Source organism: Leptodactylus fuscus, chromosome 7 (assembly GCF_031893055.1).
Source record: "Leptodactylus fuscus isolate aLepFus1 chromosome 7, aLepFus1.hap2, whole genome shotgun sequence".
Taxonomy (NCBI): Eukaryota; Metazoa; Chordata; class Amphibia; order Anura; family Leptodactylidae; genus Leptodactylus; species Leptodactylus fuscus.
Window position 1 is genome coordinate 111044187 of NC_134271.1, and position 20404 is coordinate 111064590.

At 41.8% G+C, this 20404-nt stretch overlaps 1 protein-coding gene across 6 annotated transcripts in view; it reads left to right on the forward strand.

The window, feature by feature from the left end:
• MAPKBP1 (mitogen-activated protein kinase binding protein 1) overlaps positions 1 to 20404 on the forward strand; it is a 113170-nt gene that overhangs the window by 41101 nt on the left and 51665 nt on the right. For all 6 annotated transcript variants that reach the window (XM_075282809.1, XM_075282812.1, XM_075282811.1 and 3 more), the window contains exons 3-4: positions 2437 to 2528; positions 19519 to 19581. In XM_075282809.1, the coding sequence (XP_075138910.1) occupies positions 2437 to 2528; positions 19519 to 19581 (155 nt within the window). The remainder of the gene's footprint in view (positions 1 to 2436; positions 2529 to 19518; positions 19582 to 20404) is intronic.

The following is a 20404-nucleotide window of genomic DNA, read 5'->3' on the forward strand; positions in this document are numbered from 1 at the left end:
TGGCATTGCCAGATGTGAACATAGCCTTACGCATACATGGGGCACCATTCTGCCGCTTCTCGTGATTGGTGGGTATCCCATCGGTTGGGCGCCCACCTGTCAGACACTTTATTACACGTTTGTTTTGGTGATAAGCTATATATTTAGTACAATAGCCATTTTTTGGCATACACCTAATAGCTTGTTTGGGCTAGAGTACTGACTACCAAGTTCTGTACTTGGTCGTGCACTTGAATCTTTTGAAGATGTCTAATGATTTTGCAAGTGCAGACCATGCCCCCTCATACCTAATGTCATGTTGTAAATCCCCATAGTGAGTGAGGATGGATCAGATGTACAAAAATATAATTGGTAGTAAAAACAGTAAAATTTTGTAAAAAAAAAAAAAAAAAAAAAAAAAAAAAAATCATTTCTTCTTTTAGACAGGACCTTCTCTCCAGTTTTATGCACACTTTGCCTTGTAGGATACTTAGAAAGTTTAAGGAGACAAATGCAAATGGTTGAGACCAGGGAATCCCTGGTTATGAATGACCCCTGGGTCTCTGCACAACAAGGCACTGTTGTCAACCCCTGATGCTCCATCATCTTAGACATGGTAGTTTCACATGTTCGTATGCATGGAATGCTCCATAGTGTGTCACATTTCTTGTGGCTGGTATGTTCACATTCAGATAGGGGTCAGCATTACACCTCCCTTCCAAATATGTAAAGTGGTTTTCAGCTCAAGGAAGTAAAACTCATGAAGTAAAATTCTTGAGGGAATGCCGAAGTCCAAGTGAAATATAAAAAAAACTTGGGAGTCTTCAGTGCACTGTTCCCTGTGGTTGCAGAGAACATTGACATGACTACATCTGTCCTAAGGCATACGACAGTATTATTTATGATGGAGATGCCAAAGTAACATGGGGTGTTGTAGTCTGGAGCTTGTCCAGGAGGTGTGATGATCAGATTGAAGGGGAATCTGTACTCCGAGCGCTGGACTTGTTAATACTAGTGAGGTTTTTATCTTTTTGTTTTCTTTCTTTTACTTTGTGCATAAATGATAAGCCTCACGATCAGGCTATAAGATGTAGTCTTAAATCTGCCCGCTAGCAGATGGGTGTAACGCTTATGCGTGCAAATCCCTTTATTAAGGCAAAAAATATCGAAAAATTAAGTTTTCACTTGTATATTAAATTTTTGTTTGTTCAACGTTCACACTTCCACAATGCAGATTTTCTCTGCCTGTATACTCCTACACTGGCTCCATTGTATAATTTCCATCACTATGTATACAATCTTATTAGTGGTGAAGCATGATGGATTACTATTGTTTTTTTGTTATTTTTATATGATCCGTTCACTCAATGACCTAACACTTACATCCTCTATTATCAGAACCTCCCACGCTCATATACAAGACTTCTCCCGAGTTGCACCACTTCTCTGGAATGCTCTACCCCGGACAATCAGATTAACTCCCAATTTCTACAGGTTCAAGCGCAAACTAAAGACACATCTTTTCAGACAGGCCTATCACAATGTCTAACGTAAACCCTTCCGTACTCTAATTAGAATCCCCAAAATGTAACCCTCCTCTGTCCCCACGCCTACATTTCCCCACATGATATGATGCCATCTCAGGCTAACTTTATAGGTCCAAGCTCCATCCACATGTTAAAGGACACCACTAGTGACGGCTCATAAAGTTGTATGTTTGTGTAATGACAGTAACCTCTATTACAGAATTATCTGACCCCCTGTATAAGCAAGGCGACCCCTGCTACCTCGTGTCACCTCATAGATTGTAAGCTCTTGCGAGCAGGGCCCTCAGTCCCATTGTGTGAAATGACTTTCTTTGTAATGTATCTTTCTGTCTGTATTTGAACCCTACAAATTGTACAGCGCTGCGGAATATGTTGGCGCTATATAAATAATGTATTTATTATTATTATTATTATTGTGATCATATATTACACTGAACCAGTTTATCCAATTGCTGAAGTTCAGGTTAACTCTGCTACATCTGTATATGTCTATTTATACTTCTTTATATACTTTTATATAAGGATCAAAACGTAGTAAAATGTAGACTGTGAGCTGTTGTGGTCCGATTGTTGGCATGTCATGTAGTAAGACGCTTGAGGTCGAAGCCCTCTCTGTTACTGTAGCCTGTTTGTATAAAATGCTGTGTCTTTCGCTGTAGCGTTGTGCAGAAACTTGCGCTATGTAATAATAAGCCTTCCTTTTTATGCACCAAGGAGAAGACATTTATACTATGAAACCTCAGGTCTTTAAATGGAGTCAGCCGTATTGGTTCTGTGAACAGATGCTGGGACTTGTACGTTGTAACCCGGGAACAGTGATTCTTTGTTGTGAAGTGTGTGGACTTTTCTCCCACCAGTACTACAGCTGTCAGTATGTTCTGAGATTACAGCTTTGATTTTTCTATGACAGGTGACATTGGAGAAGGTCCTGGGTATCACGGTGTCAGCTGGACGAAGTCTCTCCTGTGATCCAAAGACCGGCCTTGTTGCATATCCAGCTGGGTAAGTTGATGCTTATAGCGCAGTTGCCAAGGTTTATCTGTGGGCAGGTTTCATTTGTGGTAAATGGGTGATATTGGGTAGTGACCTAATGATAATCCAGTTGACATATTTGTGACACTTCAAACTTTTGGACCAATTTTCATTAACCCTTGAAAATATTGCGGCCAATCTTATAAGAAACATAAAGGCATTTTATTCTGCTAAGAGCATCTGCAGCACTATGGTTGCGGTCTAAAGTAGCTGGGGGCAGTGATAGGCTCCATTTAATGAGGACCATTCATGTCCTCGGGCACATGCGGTTTTATATACCGCTAGAAAGCCGACAGTGCACTGAATTCAGCACATTGTCGGCTTTCGCGTTATGTGCTCCAGGGCTGGAGATATCGGCACACTGTCTGTGTTCCTCACATCTTATTGTCATCGCTGAGTGGTAAGGAACACTCTCTCTGGCAGTACAGGGCTATGGATGAGTACTGTCAGGGGGCGCTTTCCTCACAGCCCAGCTAGACTGTCAGGCGCGCCCTTCTGACAGTGGGCTGTGATAGTTTCCGTTATAATGGCACTGATCTCTCCTGTCCCCAGACACATAATGGGAAAGCTGACCGTGCACTGAATTCAGCACACTGTCTGCTTTCTAGCGGTATATAAAACCGCATGTGCCTGAGGACATGAAAGGTTCTCTTTAATAATTTTGACACAATTTGGCTCTGTTGTAACGCTCCACCTCCACCTGTGTCTTGATTCCCACACCATTCCACCCACTTTTTACGTGAGCGGGGCTCAAAACAGAAAGTCACAATATTTTGTGCAACATAAATGGTGACTTTTATGCCTTGTATGCCAGAAACTGACATCAAAGCCATAATGAATCAGCACAGTTGTCTTATATACTTTTTCTAGTGAACATGGATTACATATAATCTTCTTTAAATGGGTTTTTGAAGTTCTCCATAAAAAAAATTCTAAAAATGTATGTTCTATAAACATGCGATGATGGCTGATGATCGCGGTGCCAGTAGTATGGCTTGTGACCACTAAAGTTATTGTCTGGCTGCAATGGTCACATGCAGGCTGCAAGTAAACAGAGAGGAGGAGGACCAAAGGTTGCCATCGCTGGTTTGCTGAGGGGGGAAGGAACAAGGAGGGGGTGGTGTGTTTTCTTTGGTATAGTATTTGCCACTGTTTTGTGTGTTTTGTGTTTGTGTTTTTTATTTATTTTTATTTTCATGGAAGTTAACCTTATTACAGCGTTTCGGGACGCTTCAGTTTACTTTTTGTTCCACATCCCTAGTTCCTCCCGCCAGTTGTAGTTAGAATACAGCCCTCCTTGATGATCAGTAGTGTCTTCCCATCTCTCTCCATTGGAAAATGGTGCCCCTTACCCCTCCCCTGGTCCTTGCTTCCATAGTCATCAGAGCCCATCTCATGTCATCGCCTCTTGTTTGCTCCTGTGATACAGCCTTTGCTTGAGGAAATCTATTTGCTAACAGCCAATGCCAACAGCCTTTTTTAGCTTGCTGTGTCTTTTGCAAACATAAGGTAACCTGCTGAGATCTGCAATGGATTCTCAGTCCAGTAGGAGTGGTCTGTGACTGCTTCTGCCAAGAGACATGGCGCGTCATGCAGTCAGTGACAGCCGGACTCCATGCATACAGTCTTGGATGGGAACAACTAACAACCTGAATGCATGAGGGCATGTGGCGATACCTGGTCACCAAGGCATACCAGTCATAAGGCCCTGCCTCCCTTTATACAGTCTATTTTGCAGATTTAGGACATGCTGCGCAGTATACGAGTATATTGCAGATCTTTTGTCTGTGGAGAAGTCCTGATTCCATTTTAATATCTCTTGCTGTAATAGCCCAGTGTCTGTAGTCAGGATTGTCCTGTGTCAGTAATATGAACCATGTCTTGGCTCAAGACTCTTGGGAATCCCATGGAAAGTTTGCTCCGTGGAAATATTCCATATTTTGATTGAAGATATTTGATGTATGTCTTTTTCTGCTCACAGCCCCATGACGGCTCTTATGATTCGTCTTTGATAAAACACTTTATTTCTCTTCCCAGTTTCTTTACGTCTGTGGCTGTCGGGCTTGGCATTCCTACACCAGGTGTTGTGGGTTCTGTGAACCCCCTCGGGCCAGGAACTATCTATATAATCTTTTATTTTTTTCACTTCAGGCCTCCTCCCAAGTACGGGTCACGACAAGGACTCTCTTTCCTGTGGTTTTGCTTGTGTCGTCTTTTTACCAAGCCCTATATTTACTCCTGAGCTATTGAAAGCTGACTCCGGGATTTGGTGTTCTGGTAGACAGCTGCCGGAGTGTAGAAAAGGTGAAATGTCTCCCCTTTATGTTGTAGGCGCAGAATATTTATTTACTGAGGGAGGCAGTTTAGCTTCAGGCATTACATGGAAGAGCTGGGTGTAATGTTTGTTTAGATGGTTTGCAGGAACACTGTTTGTCGCTACATGAGTCCGTGTGAGCTGCGCCAGGTGAACCAGATGTTCTCGCCGTGTCTAGTTGCTGCGGCATGCATGGTAAGGTCAGCGTAAAATGTTCAGGTTATACATACACCAGTACACAAGAGAGGTGACCAGGTGTATTGTAGCTTTGCTATATAATGTCTTACACGTGACTTCCTAATTACATCATGGAAGACAGATTTGCATATTCTTCCCATGGTCCCTTGCAAAGTGGAGTGCTAAAGGCTTAATAAGTCTCCACACACCTATATGGTGGTCTCTCCCCAAGGAGTGACGATATCCCCTTAACGTTTTTTGGGGGGAGAGAAGCTTGCCAGCTCCCTTATCTCTGTGCACTTTTCCTTTACAGTAAAACTTTACCTTTTTTTAATGTTTTATTATCTTTTTGCTCTAGGCCATTCCTTGCAGTGAAGCTATGCTTTCATCACCATGTGGTTTTTCTGGTCCATAACTCAGCACTGACTAATGTGACATATCTTTACAGAGCAGTCAATGATCTGTTTTATGTACAAAGAGAGACAGTCACCCGAATTCAGCATACCAGTCCAGCCCTACAGATAGATAGGTTAAGGTCACCTGGATCAAACATGGTTTTCCCATTGTGGATTCATGCCTCCATTGCCAAAATCTAGCTTTTTTTTTTTTTTTGGCCATATGCAAGTGAGCTCTTTTACACAATGACAAACGTTGCTGTGGCTCCAAAGACGTTAGTGACAATACCCTTGTCACTTTTAAGAGCTCATATCCATAATTAATGCATTATCTCTACAACGGAAGTACCGATTCACAAAGGGAAACCACTATTTTATAGGATGGTATTACATTTCTCACAGCCTTCTGTTTCCCTTTCTTCAAGCAACTATTTTCCTGTTTTCCATTCAAAATGTAAAACACAAAAAAATAACCGCTAGATAAATTTGGTATCATGCAACCCATAGAATACAGGGGCACCATAAAAACAACACTCCATCTTTGGTGAACTTGGATCATCCTTGTGTATTGTATACTTGATCATCCATTTACATACAAGGAGGGTCCAGCGACTACTGATGATCTCCAGCCATTACAGGAGTCAGACTCATGGCAATCCACTTGATTTCTGGAGTGGCTGTTTTTTCTTAAGGGGATGTCTTCACACGATCACCCCTTTAAGTATGTGTGCTGTTTACTGGTTTATGGCTTTATAATTTTATTGGAGCACAAACCTTTTTTTCGTAAATGAATATGTGAAAACACATTTTGTCAATGCAGTACAGTGTGAAGATTACTCACTTCTGTCACTGTGACGCTGATCTTGTTGTCACCGACATACATGAGACATCCTTGTAGTGTTCTTGATATCTCTAGTTTTACTTTTAATCATTGACGTTGGTTAAGGTTTGTCAGCTTGGATTTCATGGATAGTTTTAGCTTTTTTGTCTTCCTGACCATCAGCAATAACAGAGGAATTGACGGAGACAGGAAGGATATCAGGAAAAGACCACATTCAGTGTGCACATCCCACTCTATGATGACGTGCTAACTTTCCTAACAAATGGATCACCATTAACTGACCGTATCATATACCGAGAGTGAGTAAAGTATAATGATGGGGCAGTTCTATGTTGAAGAATGTCTCATATATTCTCTTTTTGTTTTCCTTGTATGTCTTGGAAAAACACAAAATGCTTTGACAAAACAGATAATTGAGACTCCCAATGGGACATGTCATATTTCTTTGTGCATTTTTTATTTTATGCCTACAATGGAGCAGTTGCATTGTGGTTCAACACTTGCTTTATAAACAGGTACTACTCTTAGCAGTAAATGGACATTTCTTTTTTTTTTCCGTATCCTTTCAATGCAGAAAAAAATAAAAATGATGTAACATTTGCATTAGGTAATATAGTAATAGGTTACACATTTCCTACAATTTTCTTTCTACAGCTCCTATGCAGACTATGTATCTCCATGGTAACAGACAACAAGCAAACTGCGTAGTCTGATTGTGCAGTCATATCCACTTTTACCTGTCCGATAATTCTGTCTGACCTACCAAATGTACATTAGGTAGGAGTGAGGGAGAAGACTGCAGGATTACACTACCATGCATTTGTTTTCTGATTGGTACTAGGGAGATATATAGAGATATATAGTCTATATGAGTTCCAGATTGTTTAGCGGCCGTAGCCTCCTTCCTCTCCTCCCGCTTTCTCAAACTGAACATGGAGAAAACGGAGTTCATCATTTTCACCCCATCCCGTATGGCCCCTTCACCTGACCCATCTATCAAAGTTAACGGAACGCCACTTTTCCCTGTCCCACAGGCCCGATGCCTTGGGGTAACCCTGGACTCTGACCTATCCTTCAAGTCACATGTTCAAGCCCTCAACACCTCCTGCCACCTCCAGCTCAAGAACATCCATCGAATCTGCTCCTTCCTTACCCCTGAAACTACCAAGATGCTCGTCCAGGCCCTCATAATCTCCCGCTTAGACTACTGCAAGACCCTTCTCCATGGACTCCCAGTAAACACCCTCGCCCCCCTCCAGTCCACCTTAAACTGCGCTGCTCGTTTAATCCACCTCACCCCCCGATCTTCATCGGCTGCTCCCCTCTGCCAGTCCCTCCACTGGCTACCTATAGCCCAGCGAATTGAGTTCAAGCTACTAACGCTAACATACAAAGCCATCCACAACCTGTCCCCTCCATATATCTCTGACCTAATCTCCCGCTACCTGCCCACACGTAACCTCAGATCCTCCAATGATCTCCTACTCCGCTCTGCTCTCATCCGCTCCTCACACAACCGTCTCCAAGATTTCTCCCGTGCATCCCCCATACTCTGGAACTCCTTACCACGACACATAAGACTGACTCCCACAATCACAGGCTTCAAGAAGGTCCTGAAGACTCACCTATTCAGGAAGGCCTACAACCTCCAATAACACTATCACCGCACTGCCATCTGTACAGTCTCCCCCTCTCCTTCTGTCTCTACCCCCCTTCCCTCATAGATTGTAAGCCCTCACAGGCAGGGCCCTCTACCCCACTGTGCCAGTCGGTCACTGTTAGTATTATATCTACCTGTATATTTTGTGTATTGTATGTAACCCCCAAATGTAAAGCACCATGGAATTAATGGTGCTATATAAATAAACAATAATAATAATAATATGATGTGGAAACAAGACAAAGGGGCAATTTTATCTCATCCATGTTGCAAAATTGTCCCATTATTCATTTTTGATGTACTGGGACAATAAAAAGAAAAAAACATTGTGTAGCAAGGATAGTACCTGAGATGTGGGCGGGGATTACTAAGAGTTCTGCTTTATTATATTAGCATTCTGTAATGTTACTACAAGTTCTACTACATGGATTGTCACTTGGGGCATCCTGTAATACTCAGTATAGGGTCCTAATATATTACTGCTCTCTAATTTCTCTCTAAGATCTTCCCCAAGTGTCTTTTCCATAGCCATGAAAGGACATTTCTTCCTAGCAATTCTACTGTGTTCCTCTTTAGCAATCTGTAAGAACAAGCGATAAGCAGATGACTCATACAAGGCATACAGACACTCGCCTATCTGTCTAGGTTTGTATTCCATTCCACACTGCCTCAGGGTGGGAAATATAGGTTCATCCAATGCTAGGACATTGGTAACCAAAAAACTACTGCTGTTGTCTTAAAGGAGACCTATCACAATTGTAAAATAATCTGCAGTGCAGGAAGAACAGAGCAGATTGTTATATAATTCTGTGGGAAAATATTCTGTTTAGCTTGTATTTTGCTTAGATTTTTGTTCTTTATGTGTTTAGGAGACCAGTGACCGGGCCTGCTCTGTGACCGAGCGTGACTGGGCCTGCTCTGTGACCGGGCCTACGTGGTGACTGGGCCTACTCTGACAGCCATCCTTGTATAATAGTATACAAAGATAGTTGTTATGTGATGCCTCTCTGATCTCCCTGCATTCATTTCTTTTGCTAAACTGACTTGCACTCTGAAAATCTCTGCTCTGGCCATCTCGAGAGAGACTGCAGGTCACATGACTCAGATTACTCATGTCTCCACACTGTTATGGACCGCGTTGGAGTCCAATGGGTTGTCCTACTCAGTGACTGACAGGTATATGTATGCGATGAGAGGAAAGGGGTAGCAGTCACAGCGCTCACAGGCTACCACTTTCCTCCCTTTGCCTATCCCAATCCACCAAGGGTCGGTGATCGCAGAACAAGCAGCTCCCTCCTCCTGTAGAAAAAATACAATACAATACAATTGTTGCTATTTTTCCAAAAAGAGTCTTTCTATCATACTACACCATATGGTTGCTCTGTGTCTGTCTTTTATTTTCAGGTATATGTATGCGCACTCATACACGGAAGGATGTCAATATACTGAATCTTTTGTGAGTCTGATCCAGAATTACTGGATCGCCATAATTTTCAGAACCTCAGGCTGACAGATCATCAATCCATTCTGTTATGACCGTAGTATTGGTGTAGAATGGTTTGGACAGATGTGCCATTGATGGTCAGGCTGTCTATAGGCAGCTTCTTCTTAGACATTAGTCTGTCTGCTGTCATGCGTTTTCCCCCTGGTAACATTCCTATATGGTTATTACTGCTAAGCTGCTCTTCCAGATTCCACATATGACAGCTCTGCTAACATACTATAGCTCTGCAGACACAATGTTACTTCCCTGTTCTGCACCCCTGCTGTCCTCATTGTTGTGCCGCTCGCTGGGGGGTTTACGTTATTTATTTTTACAGCCTTTTAGATTCCAGTTTTTGTTTTGGCTCCAACATGTGAGGGAAGGAAGTACATTCTCTGGTGCTGAGTGTGACTGGGGGGAGCTGGCACCTCACAACTGGTAATAACATGGAGGTGTGAGCTAGTGACTTACATGGGGTGTGTGTGCGCTGTTAACCCCTCACTCACTGACTCCACTGTATTGTCTTATTGCTGTTTATTTAATGTTTTTGGTCTGTGTAGTGGAATACCTACCAGTGCCCCTGTTATATTCTCATCAGAAAGTGCTGTGCCAATGCATCTCTGTTATTGCTGCATAATGATACTTAAACAAGTGTGAATGCTATTAACCATGACTACCAATACATCAGGGACACGGATATTGGGTGCTATTGTACTCTCTCGCATGGAAGCTTTTCAATAGTCTTGCTTGATAGAACAAATGGACGTTTGGTCACAAGTTAGCCATAAACTACATTACAGCCAGAACAATAATTTGTCTGTTCTGTATCCAGATCCCCCTGGTAACATGCACGTTCAGCATTCAATGGGTGGTTGCTTTACATGGCCTACATATTACAAATGAGTGCGTTTTGCATTTCACCCATTGCTTGTGGTTTTTTTTACAATGTGCCCTTCATTGGGATTATAGGAATCATGTGGGTAAATAACTCCAGCAGGATTAAAGCAGAAGTGCCAGTTTATAAATATCACCAGACATGTTCACCTTACTTTACAAAACCTTTTATATTAGATCCAGGACTCCCCAAATACAAGAGACTGCCTGGCTGTGAGCAGAAGTTGTCTATCAACAACCATAACTATTGATCCTTAAAATTGAAAAATCTGAAGAGTTGGTCACTACATAGTTAAATCAGCTAATATGACATGGACCAATGTAATGCACTTTAATGAAAAATGTTGTCTTTTTGCCTGAAAACCTTTCCTAAAGTTCCTGCCACTAAGCATCTGCCTTCTAGCTTGTTTGCTGTTCACTCTTTGTGCCTAAGGAAGATCCATCCATAGATACCATTAAGATAGCAATATGGGTTCACAGTAACTACAGGAAGGAGGGGGACTAGGGCTCGTTTACATGGGGCCAGTTGATAGCGAATTTTGACGCAGAATCCGCCTCAAAATCCGCTGCTCCCATTGACTTCAATGGGAGCTGCTTGCTTCTTTTTTCCGCTAGCTAGTAGCAGAAAAATGAAGCAAGCTGCCCTATCTTCCTGCGGATTCTGCGGCTGAATCAGCCACGGCGTGAGGCTCCAGACAATTCATTTGGGACGAATCCATTACGGAATTTGTACACTCGGAACCCTGTGTGAACTAGCCCTTAGCTTTCTTTATTCAGCAGATGAAGAGAGGATTGCACACAGCTTTCCCAGCTTCTACACTTCTAATAAGTTTCTCACAGGTCAAAGAGAGCATATTTATTTCTAAACAGATGTGTGTGTGTGTGTGTGTGTGTGTGTGTGTGTGTGTGTGTCATTGTGGTTAGGATATTAATTATAGACTTTAAGCGGCTTTCCTTATTTTGCTCAGATTTCTCTTTTCTGTGAAACGCAAAATGTGCTGCAGCCATAATGAGGTTATTAGCAGCAAAAACACTGATAGGGCACCATGTACGAAGGCTTATACAGTCATAAACCAGACTGTCCAGCAAGATCCTGCAGATTTTTCAACTTCTGATGAAGACTGAAGTACCCTTTATGTGTTACAGTTAAAGTTCCTTACCCCAGAGCTCCATTGTGAGGCCTTCTGCTGACCATGAATGACCTGTCTGCAGCGGTCCAGCAAATGCATAAATATAAGCTATAGGATCTTTTATACCTGCAGACGCTCAGGACTAGTACTGAAGCAGAGTGAGATGAAGTCTGAGAAAGCTAGGAAAGTGGTTCTGTGACTAAGGCTGCACCAACACTGTTTGACATCCTATGGATACCGGGACCGCCGTTGTAGATTGTTTACATGTCATGTCCATGGGCATACATGAACCTTCCATTGGAACACTTAGGCTGAGGCCCCACATTGCGTAAAAGCTGCTTTTTTTGTTGTAGATTTTGCTGCTTTTTTTTTTGCGTAGTCAAACCTAGTAGTGTCTACAATAGGAATGCTAAACTTAAAGGAAGTGAATCTGTGATGTGACACATCATAGCAACATTTTCCTATAAAGTGTTGGGGTAGGGTTATTGCTTTTCAAGATGTAGGACATTTCCTATGGTTGAGACCCTTTAATCTCATGTCAGTTTGGTTTACATCCAAACCAGGAATAAGAATGACGGAGCCCCATGGGTTTTTTTTGTGTGTGTGAGACGGTCTTTACTCCTCATTGATTTTGGGGAAGGTTGAGTGGTAAAGATAAAGATTAAAGCAATTATAAGATTATCGTATTTTCCCCTTGGGATAAGCTGGATTAGAGAGCAAAAGCAGAGATTTTCAGATTTGTGAAAGTGGGGCTTTGTTTCTCATCTGCCTCCAATACGTAGTGACCTGAGATGTTAAGACCCTCAAAACACAGATATTGTCTCCTAGCGTGAAGTCCGTCATGTCTAATGGGAACACGGCTGTACTCGCACATTCAGGGGTTATACAGGAATAAATCTGAAGGTGTAACTGGGTGTAGTGTAGATCTGGGGATAATTTTAGGAGTTATGTTTGCTTTATGGCATTGCAGGTGTAGCATTCTTTGCTTCGTACTGCCATTTTTTCATGCATATATAATTATGTTTCATGTGTATCCGGTAGGAGTAGTACCACATCCCTTATAATTACAGTACATGTATATCCATGTGTGGAAATATAATTCGGGTCATGCTGGATAGCTCCCTCAATTTTTAGCTTTTCTTTTCATTTTTGCCAACTTTTGATATTTCTGGGCTCGTTCACACAGGACAAGATTTTGACGCGGAATCCACCTCATAATCCGCCCCCTCACAATAGAGGTCTATGTAGACCGCTAGCATTCTTTTTTCTGTGAGCTGTGTGTTCCCGTTCACGGAAAAAAGAATAAAGCTGCCCTTTCTTCAGGCGGATTCTGCAGCTGACTCGCGAAAGCACCCTCCGACTAGGCCCATTCATTTGAGCCTACTCCGGAGCGGGAAGCTGCGACTGTCAGAAGCCGCGGCAGGTGCATTTTGGTCCTATTCTGACGCGGCTTCCCATGTCAAAATCAGGACCAAAATGCGCGGTCACTAGTCCCGTGTGAAATTTTGATTCTTTTTGGAAAATTCTGCGCTGAAAGGAGGCAAAATTTCTAAAGAAGAGTACAGTCAGGGGGTCATTCCTCACTGCCCCAGCCGTGAAGCAGAGCTGTAAGGCTGGCCCCTAGACAGTACGGTAATATTGGTAGATGAATCTAATGGCACTGATATCTCTGCAACAGGGTAAGATACCAGCAAAGCTGAAAGTGCCCTGAATTCAGTGGAAAGTCTGCTTTGCTATAGTATTTTATCAGTGCACTGTATGGGAAGCAGAAGTAAGTGGACCCAGCTTCTCTGCACATTTTGGAGCACTCTAAATTCTCCTGACAGGTTCCCATTAAATAATAAATGCTGTATTATGGGGTGGAGAGAAAGTACCCAGTTTTTTTTCTTCCTGAATTCCATGTTTTGTTTTGTCATTCCCAAGAACTCTGGCATTATTACCATGGAGGCCATGAGATAGGAGATTGCACTTTCCATATGCTGTTATGATGGATTTTAGTTATTACTTGTGAAACTAAAAAAAATCCTTTAATAAAAATGAGAGCAGTTTTCTTCACTATCTGTACATTGAACTCAATGGGACAGATTGAATAAGCTAAATGCTCCACAATTCTGGCTAGAAGAGAACTTGTAAGGGCTACTTTGGGGACTACATGACCTACACGATCTTCTGTTAAAAAATCTGAGACCTAAGACTAAAGATGCTCCAAATGTGTCGTCCAGCATCAGCCGGTCTGAGAAATCTGGAGCATGTCTAGTCCAAGTTCGCACTGTCTAATGTGTATGGCCAGCCTTATTGTAATGGTATGGCTGCCTTTAGCTTTATAGCTACCAACTGGGAAAAGTGGAATTTTCCTCTTTGCTTTTCCTTATCAATTACTCAATGTGTATGTTAAGGGTTTATACTAGTCCAGTATAGCTGCACAAGCCTCTGCTACTTGGGATTTGGGGAAGAGGCCGATCTGTTTGCCTGTGAGGTGATAGCATCGTGCGTGTGCAGCCAAGCAGCTTACAGTACGTCACGCCAAACATCTGCATCACGCTGCTTTAACCCTTTTAGTGTTCTCCGTGTGCGGCTTTTGCACCGCCTGTCCTTGTAGAACTCTGTGTCCTCACAGGCTCCAGCTGGCCCTCTTCCATCAGCGATACTGGAAGGTTTACAGAACAGTTCCCTCTTGTGAACAACCAGGCACAGATTTGCTTGTCTGTCGTTGGCTTTTGTATCTTCTACTTTTGGCTTGGGTTTCTGCTTTTTCAGTAGTCTTCTGGATTGTCCGTGAGTTGCACAGTGCTTTATAAGGACACGCTTAGAGGGTTGTGATGGCCTCTTGTAGGTTCATTCATCAGCACAGAAGGAGTTTGCAAATTGAGTCTCGTGAACAGAACTCTAGTCATGTAAAAGACGTCTAGCATATTAGCACCCGGCACCATTCATACAGATACTTATTCTGACCATTCATTATTTTTTTGCACAAACTACCACAGTATCTTCTTATACCTATAGTAAATGCTTGAGATGTTCCATGGAGGAAATAGGCTTTCACATACTTGACTCCAAAGGTACAGCACTTTGTTGCCTGACCATGTTTAACGGGGTTGACCAGGATTAGAAAACATGACTGCTTCTATCCAAAATCAGCTCCACAGCGGTCTGCTATAAGGGAACAGTAACAGCAGGAGTTGGCGGAAAAGGAGAATCCAAGGTCAGAGGAGATGTCCCTCAACACCTCGATGTTCTTCTAGAGATAGTGTTATACCACAGTGTGCAGACTGTATGTTACTATTGATCCTCTGATCAGCAGTTTTGGAGACTATAGAGAGTATGCCTTAGACATCTTTAGGGAAATTGTTCTTCTTGACAATATGCCATATGTGATTTAACTTGTGCTTTATGTAACTTGTATGTTTGGTTTTGTTACTGGCTGTTCTTCTAAAGACCCGATCACATGATTTCTAGGATCTCCATGGATTTTGTTCCTTTAGTCTGTTTACCAATATTTTTCTACTCCGAGGTCATGATGAACTTCCAGGGCCCTGCCTTTTGATCAGGCAGCAGTAAATTCCCCACATATGTATTATATTGCAGCCGCAGAGAGTTTTCCTGTAATCGCTGACACACATCTGCACTTGACTCACTTCATGATGTCGAAACATCACGGGAAATAATTCAGAGGAGAAATCATGGTTTGGTCATAGTACAGTGTTGATTCTATTAGTTGCAGATTTTTATTTTTGCATTGGGATCATTTATAGGCTCGTATTCACAGACTTGCAGTTTGTGGAACACATGGAAGACATATAGTGAGTATACAGACACCATATTGATGCAATGAACAGCTATACGCCATGTCCTCATTACACAGAGGTGCAATTTTGCAGCTGCGTATGGACAAGGCCTAGTGCTTAGATGAGGTGTGACTTCCTGAGTCATTGTATTCAGCAGGTGGGATGGGAATTGCTGGATTTAGAAGTCTGCAAGGTTCAGCCACACTTGGTTCTAGACGTTGTTATGACCCTTTAACCATAGATTGTATTTGGCTGTTGTGAGTGCAATTTGACTTTTTTGTCCCAATGTTATACGTCAAGTCTCTGATACGGCTGAACCTAGTTTGCACCTTGCTGATCGGAGGATGGCCCAGATTCTAACTGTACATTGGCAGCATAGAGTATAGATAGCATCGTTGTGAGTAATCATTGTGGAGCTGCAATCCATCAAGATCTCTGCCAAAATGTAACACTACTTTATGTGACTAATACACTGGGTTGTCCCCCTTGTGTCTAAAAAGAATGAGCTGTTTGCAGGGATGGACAAAATAATTGGAAATGGAAAGCCAAGCTGCCTGTTGCAGGGCCTTGAAGAAAATATTTCCTAGATGTTAAATTGTCTAAGTTTTTGATAACTTTGCTTTTAAATAAAAAAAAATTTCATTTTTTGCTTTTGTCCCAAATTCTCTCGTGTTTCTAGACGTGGGTGGAGACTAGCTACTATGATGTCTTCCATAGTAGGGGTGGCTTTTGACCTAAATCAATATTTAATCTGCTATTTTACCTCAATCGTGATGTTTATTTAGGTCACACCCCTTTTAAACCTTGCAACGCAAATATGCAGACTCTGCCTGACCCATGTGACCACTGAGGCCCAATCACAGGCCTCAGTGGTCCCGTAGATCACTCAGAGACCGGTATAGAAGAGGGAGTGGCGCTGAAGCCCAGGAGAGTTGAGTAACCCTTCACATTATGCTAGTTATCTGGGTTCATGTTTGGTTTCTGCTTTTTTTTTTTTTTTTCCCCCCAACCTTATTCCATAGACAGCATAAGGAAGAAATAGGAGATTCTGCTCCGTGTCTCTCTCAGAAGCAGCAGAGCAATGTAGGACATTATAGAGTAGTACTGAACAATATTGGTAGGAATAAATGTCTGGTCAGAGAGAACTTTCTGCAAGAAAAAAAAACCTACTAAGTGGATAGATGGGTATTTTTCTCAGAAAATATGTTGCAGAATCTGTTAAACTTGCTTGTACTATATTTGTAGAAAAGTGACTATTTAAAACAACCCAAAAAGTCTGTGTAAATGGTGGCAAACGTTTAAAAAAAAAAATGTTCTATTTTGTGTTGAAAGTGAAATGGAGAAATCCAGTATCTCCCTGTGGTATTACCCAATAAACAATAGAAGTAGGGCCTGACTGTCTGAGATACCTAGCACTCGGCTCTGTCTCGCTTTCTAAGACCTGTTCATATGATGCTTTCTTTGCTATATTGGAACGATTATGAGTGTTAATAAAATAACTTCCTAGTGTAAAATGAACAATAACACCTATGTCTGCCTCCTATCCATGCATACATAATATGATTATTCTACTTGGTGTGATATTGCTCATGTGTAGGATATAAACGATTATTCTTGTGCTCATTTCACTTTGTAAATATTCCTTCAAAATTGCAAAAATATCACTAAAAATCCTAAAACCTATGATAATATTAGAGGGTGTAAATATTGCGCAGACATTGTGGCTGCCTCTCGTTTGTCTACATGGCTATATTCACAGTGATGAGTAGGTTTTATGGTATAGTGTTGGCATAGGTGGGTATTGATGAAATCCTAGCAGCTACTACGTGTTCGGTTTCTTTTAGTGATTTCCTCTTTGTATTGGTGTGTGTTTCGTCTGCTACAGATGCCAGAAGGAATATCGGCTAATGTGTCCATTGGTGCTTGACAGGGCCAGACGGGCACAGTAAGCCTCGGGCACCTCGTGTCTCTTTCAGCCGTTCTCTTTGTTATAATGAGGGCGTCCTATGAAATCCAGAGCTGGATTTAGTACAGAGCTATAGGCTAAGTAATATAGGAGTATATGCCGCTGGAAGTCTATTCTGAGATAATAATAGATGTCCGCATTGGCGTGGCAGTAATATTGTCACTAAGGCTGCATTCATATCTGCATCGGGGTCTCCGTCACAATGACTGTCAAAAATTGCTAAAAGTCCAACATTTTCGTCCAGTGGTTTCAGTTCAGAGGAACGGACACCTGATGGATCCCATTATAGTCAATGGGGTCTGCCGGGCACCGTTGGAGTCTGCTTTTTTTAGAAGTCTGTGTGACTGACAGATCAGAACAACAGCAGCGCAGATATGAAAGTAGTGTAAATCTCAGCAAAGGGAAACTTTTGGTGAAATCTGGTACCGTGTATACTCGAGTATAAGCCGAATTTTTCAGCCCAGTTTTTGTGCTGAAAAAGCCCCCCTTGGCTTATACTTGAGTCAGCAAAAAAAAAAAAAATTATTATTTTTTTTTTTTCTAAGTGTGTGTGTGTGGGGGGAATAGTGGGGGAAAAAAAAATAGTTCTAAATCCCTCCTTTCCCTAGAATACATATAAAAGTAGAAGATGACTGTGAGACACATACACATTAGGTATCCTTGAATTCTAAGTGGGGGAAGAAAAAAACCCAGTCCTCAAGCTCAGGGAAGGGGCAGACAGACAACCAAAACACCCCCTCCCCTTCCCCAGCAACTACTGCACCCAAAAACTCCAACCATTTTAATTTTTGAAATTTTCCACTAGCTGCTGCATTTCCCCTTCCCCCCTCTGCTTATACTCGAGTCAATAAGTTTTTCCATTTTTTTGTGGTAAAATTAGGGGGCTTGGCTTATATTCGGGTCGGCTTATACTCGAGTGTATACGGTATTTCTTTTTACACCTGGAGATTTCTGAGTCTTTCATACTGACTAATCCATTCACACTTAATGCCTGTTAGTATCCACAACAACTAGGTGAGATATTGTAGGCACTGAACTAAATGTAAGATGTTAGAGGAATAAGTAAACAGATATATTGTATTACATGTATATTCTTCTTATAGAATAACCTTTTGATATGATTATTAATGTATAGGGAACCTGTCACACGGAAAGTTGTGGGAGAAAGTTCACTATAACTTGTCATTTTATCCATTGAAATATCTGCTCTTTATATGTTGATGTCAAGAAGGTGGTCCTATCGTTGAATGACCTCCTCCCCTCTTTGTGCACATAGACAGCTAGCAATCACAGATGGGACACCTCCTTGACTTCTCAGATGAAAGTGAACCCCCTCCGCCCCCCCCCCCCCCCCCTAAAAACATACCTGCTAGGATGTCTCCCACTGCGGTCTAGTCCTACTGCTCAAGTCCTCACCTCACGTGACCTCTGAGGCCTCCTTTCCAAAAACTGTTTCTCCTGGACGACCCCTTTAACCTACAAACCTTTTTGTTCTGCTCTTGCCACTTTACCATAAAGGGGGCGTGTAGGGAGGAAGGGGGGGGGGGGTGCCATTACCCCTATCAGATTTATTATCGTTCATGTCAGAAATCTGCTGGAATAAATGATGCATGTAATATACAGCCCAGCGGAGGGTGCACCTCATATATAAAGAGGTGTGAGCTTCATCATAACTTCCACTAGTAATTAGGATTATGAAGACTGGTCTGCATAAATCTGCTCCATAGTATTTTGGGAAAAGCTTCAGTATAATTTGTATGTTATATATTATCTGCTTTTTCTATGCTTTTCTAGGAGTCCAGTGGGAGCGGTCCGACTCATCGACTAAGTGCAGATAGAGATAGCTGTCATTGTTAGACCAAGGACTCTTATAGTGGTTACCCATAGATTAAGCTTTTTATGACTTCTCCTTGGAGCATAGACCATAAAAAGCTTAACCCTTGACAACCCTTTTAATCATTGAATGGGCAGAGATTTAAAGTATAAAATACAAAAAAAGTTCTGCTGAACTTTTTCTTCTAAAACGATCTATCAATCTGTTCAGCTCTTGCTCTATAACATTGAGCCCACAGAAATGTTTCCATCATGTGAGAAGTTCCCTTGAACAAGACAAGTATACAGTAGAATGGTCATGGTCTAGGTATAATTCTGGTATGATGGAGAGTCATTACTGTCAGGCTATATAACTTCTGCTGGTATGACTTGTATTCCTTATTGTAGGTCTCATCTTTCACAGTGTATTTCAGTATATCTGAATTTGTATTATGTCATTATATACCTTATTACTTAATTCCTTGTTTTTATGTTTCTTCTAGATGTGTTGTAGTGTTGTTAAATCCAAGAAAGAACAAACAGCATCATATCCTGAACAGCTCCAGGTAAGTGACGCTCACTGCTCCTCACTTGGTAACTAGCGATACATCCGATTCAGTAAATCTGAGTCTGAGATCCTCACAAATGGTAACAATACTGCATTCATTATAGTGAGTGTGTGGTAACGCTGGGACAAGACTGTATTGAAATCTGTCGTACTGGTAATATATAGGGGGAGATAACGGTTTCATCAATGTCAGGCTGATAGTTTGGATTCTCTCCGATCATCAGAACGGAGGCCCTGAATTACCGTATTTGACTAGAGTAGCCTTTTATGTCTGCTGACACGCCACTGATTTGTGTAGCACGGCTGAAGAGAAGCTTAGTAAATCATTTGCCATTTCTGTGAGTCCCCTAGAAATGATTGACATGGCGCTGCTGCTGCTACACTCTCACAATTGTTGTGGGTCCAGTTGGCCAGACTTTACCTGTTTAGCAGTTATCCCCAATCCAGTGGATAGGATATGACATGATACTACCAGAATATGCCTGTTAATATCTTTACTTTGGAGCACATGTTAAAACTGGACCACTGGGATAGAAGATCAATGAAATGAAATGAAATGGTAGACACTTAAGTCTAAGTGATCCCAGAGGAGATTCCTTGGTTGTTTCATTGCTGAGACGTTGCCGTGATTGAATGTTGATGGTGTATTTTTTGGTTCTATGGCACCATTCATTACTTGAAGATAACCTAGTGTGAGCACCTTTTATAAAAGAGTTTCCTTTTTAATGTGCATCTTTCTTATGATAGGTGATAAGAAGTTTATTAATGTTCCTTTGCTCAGATTTTAAGCTGGTAAACTTAAAGGAACCTGTCCAGTCTAT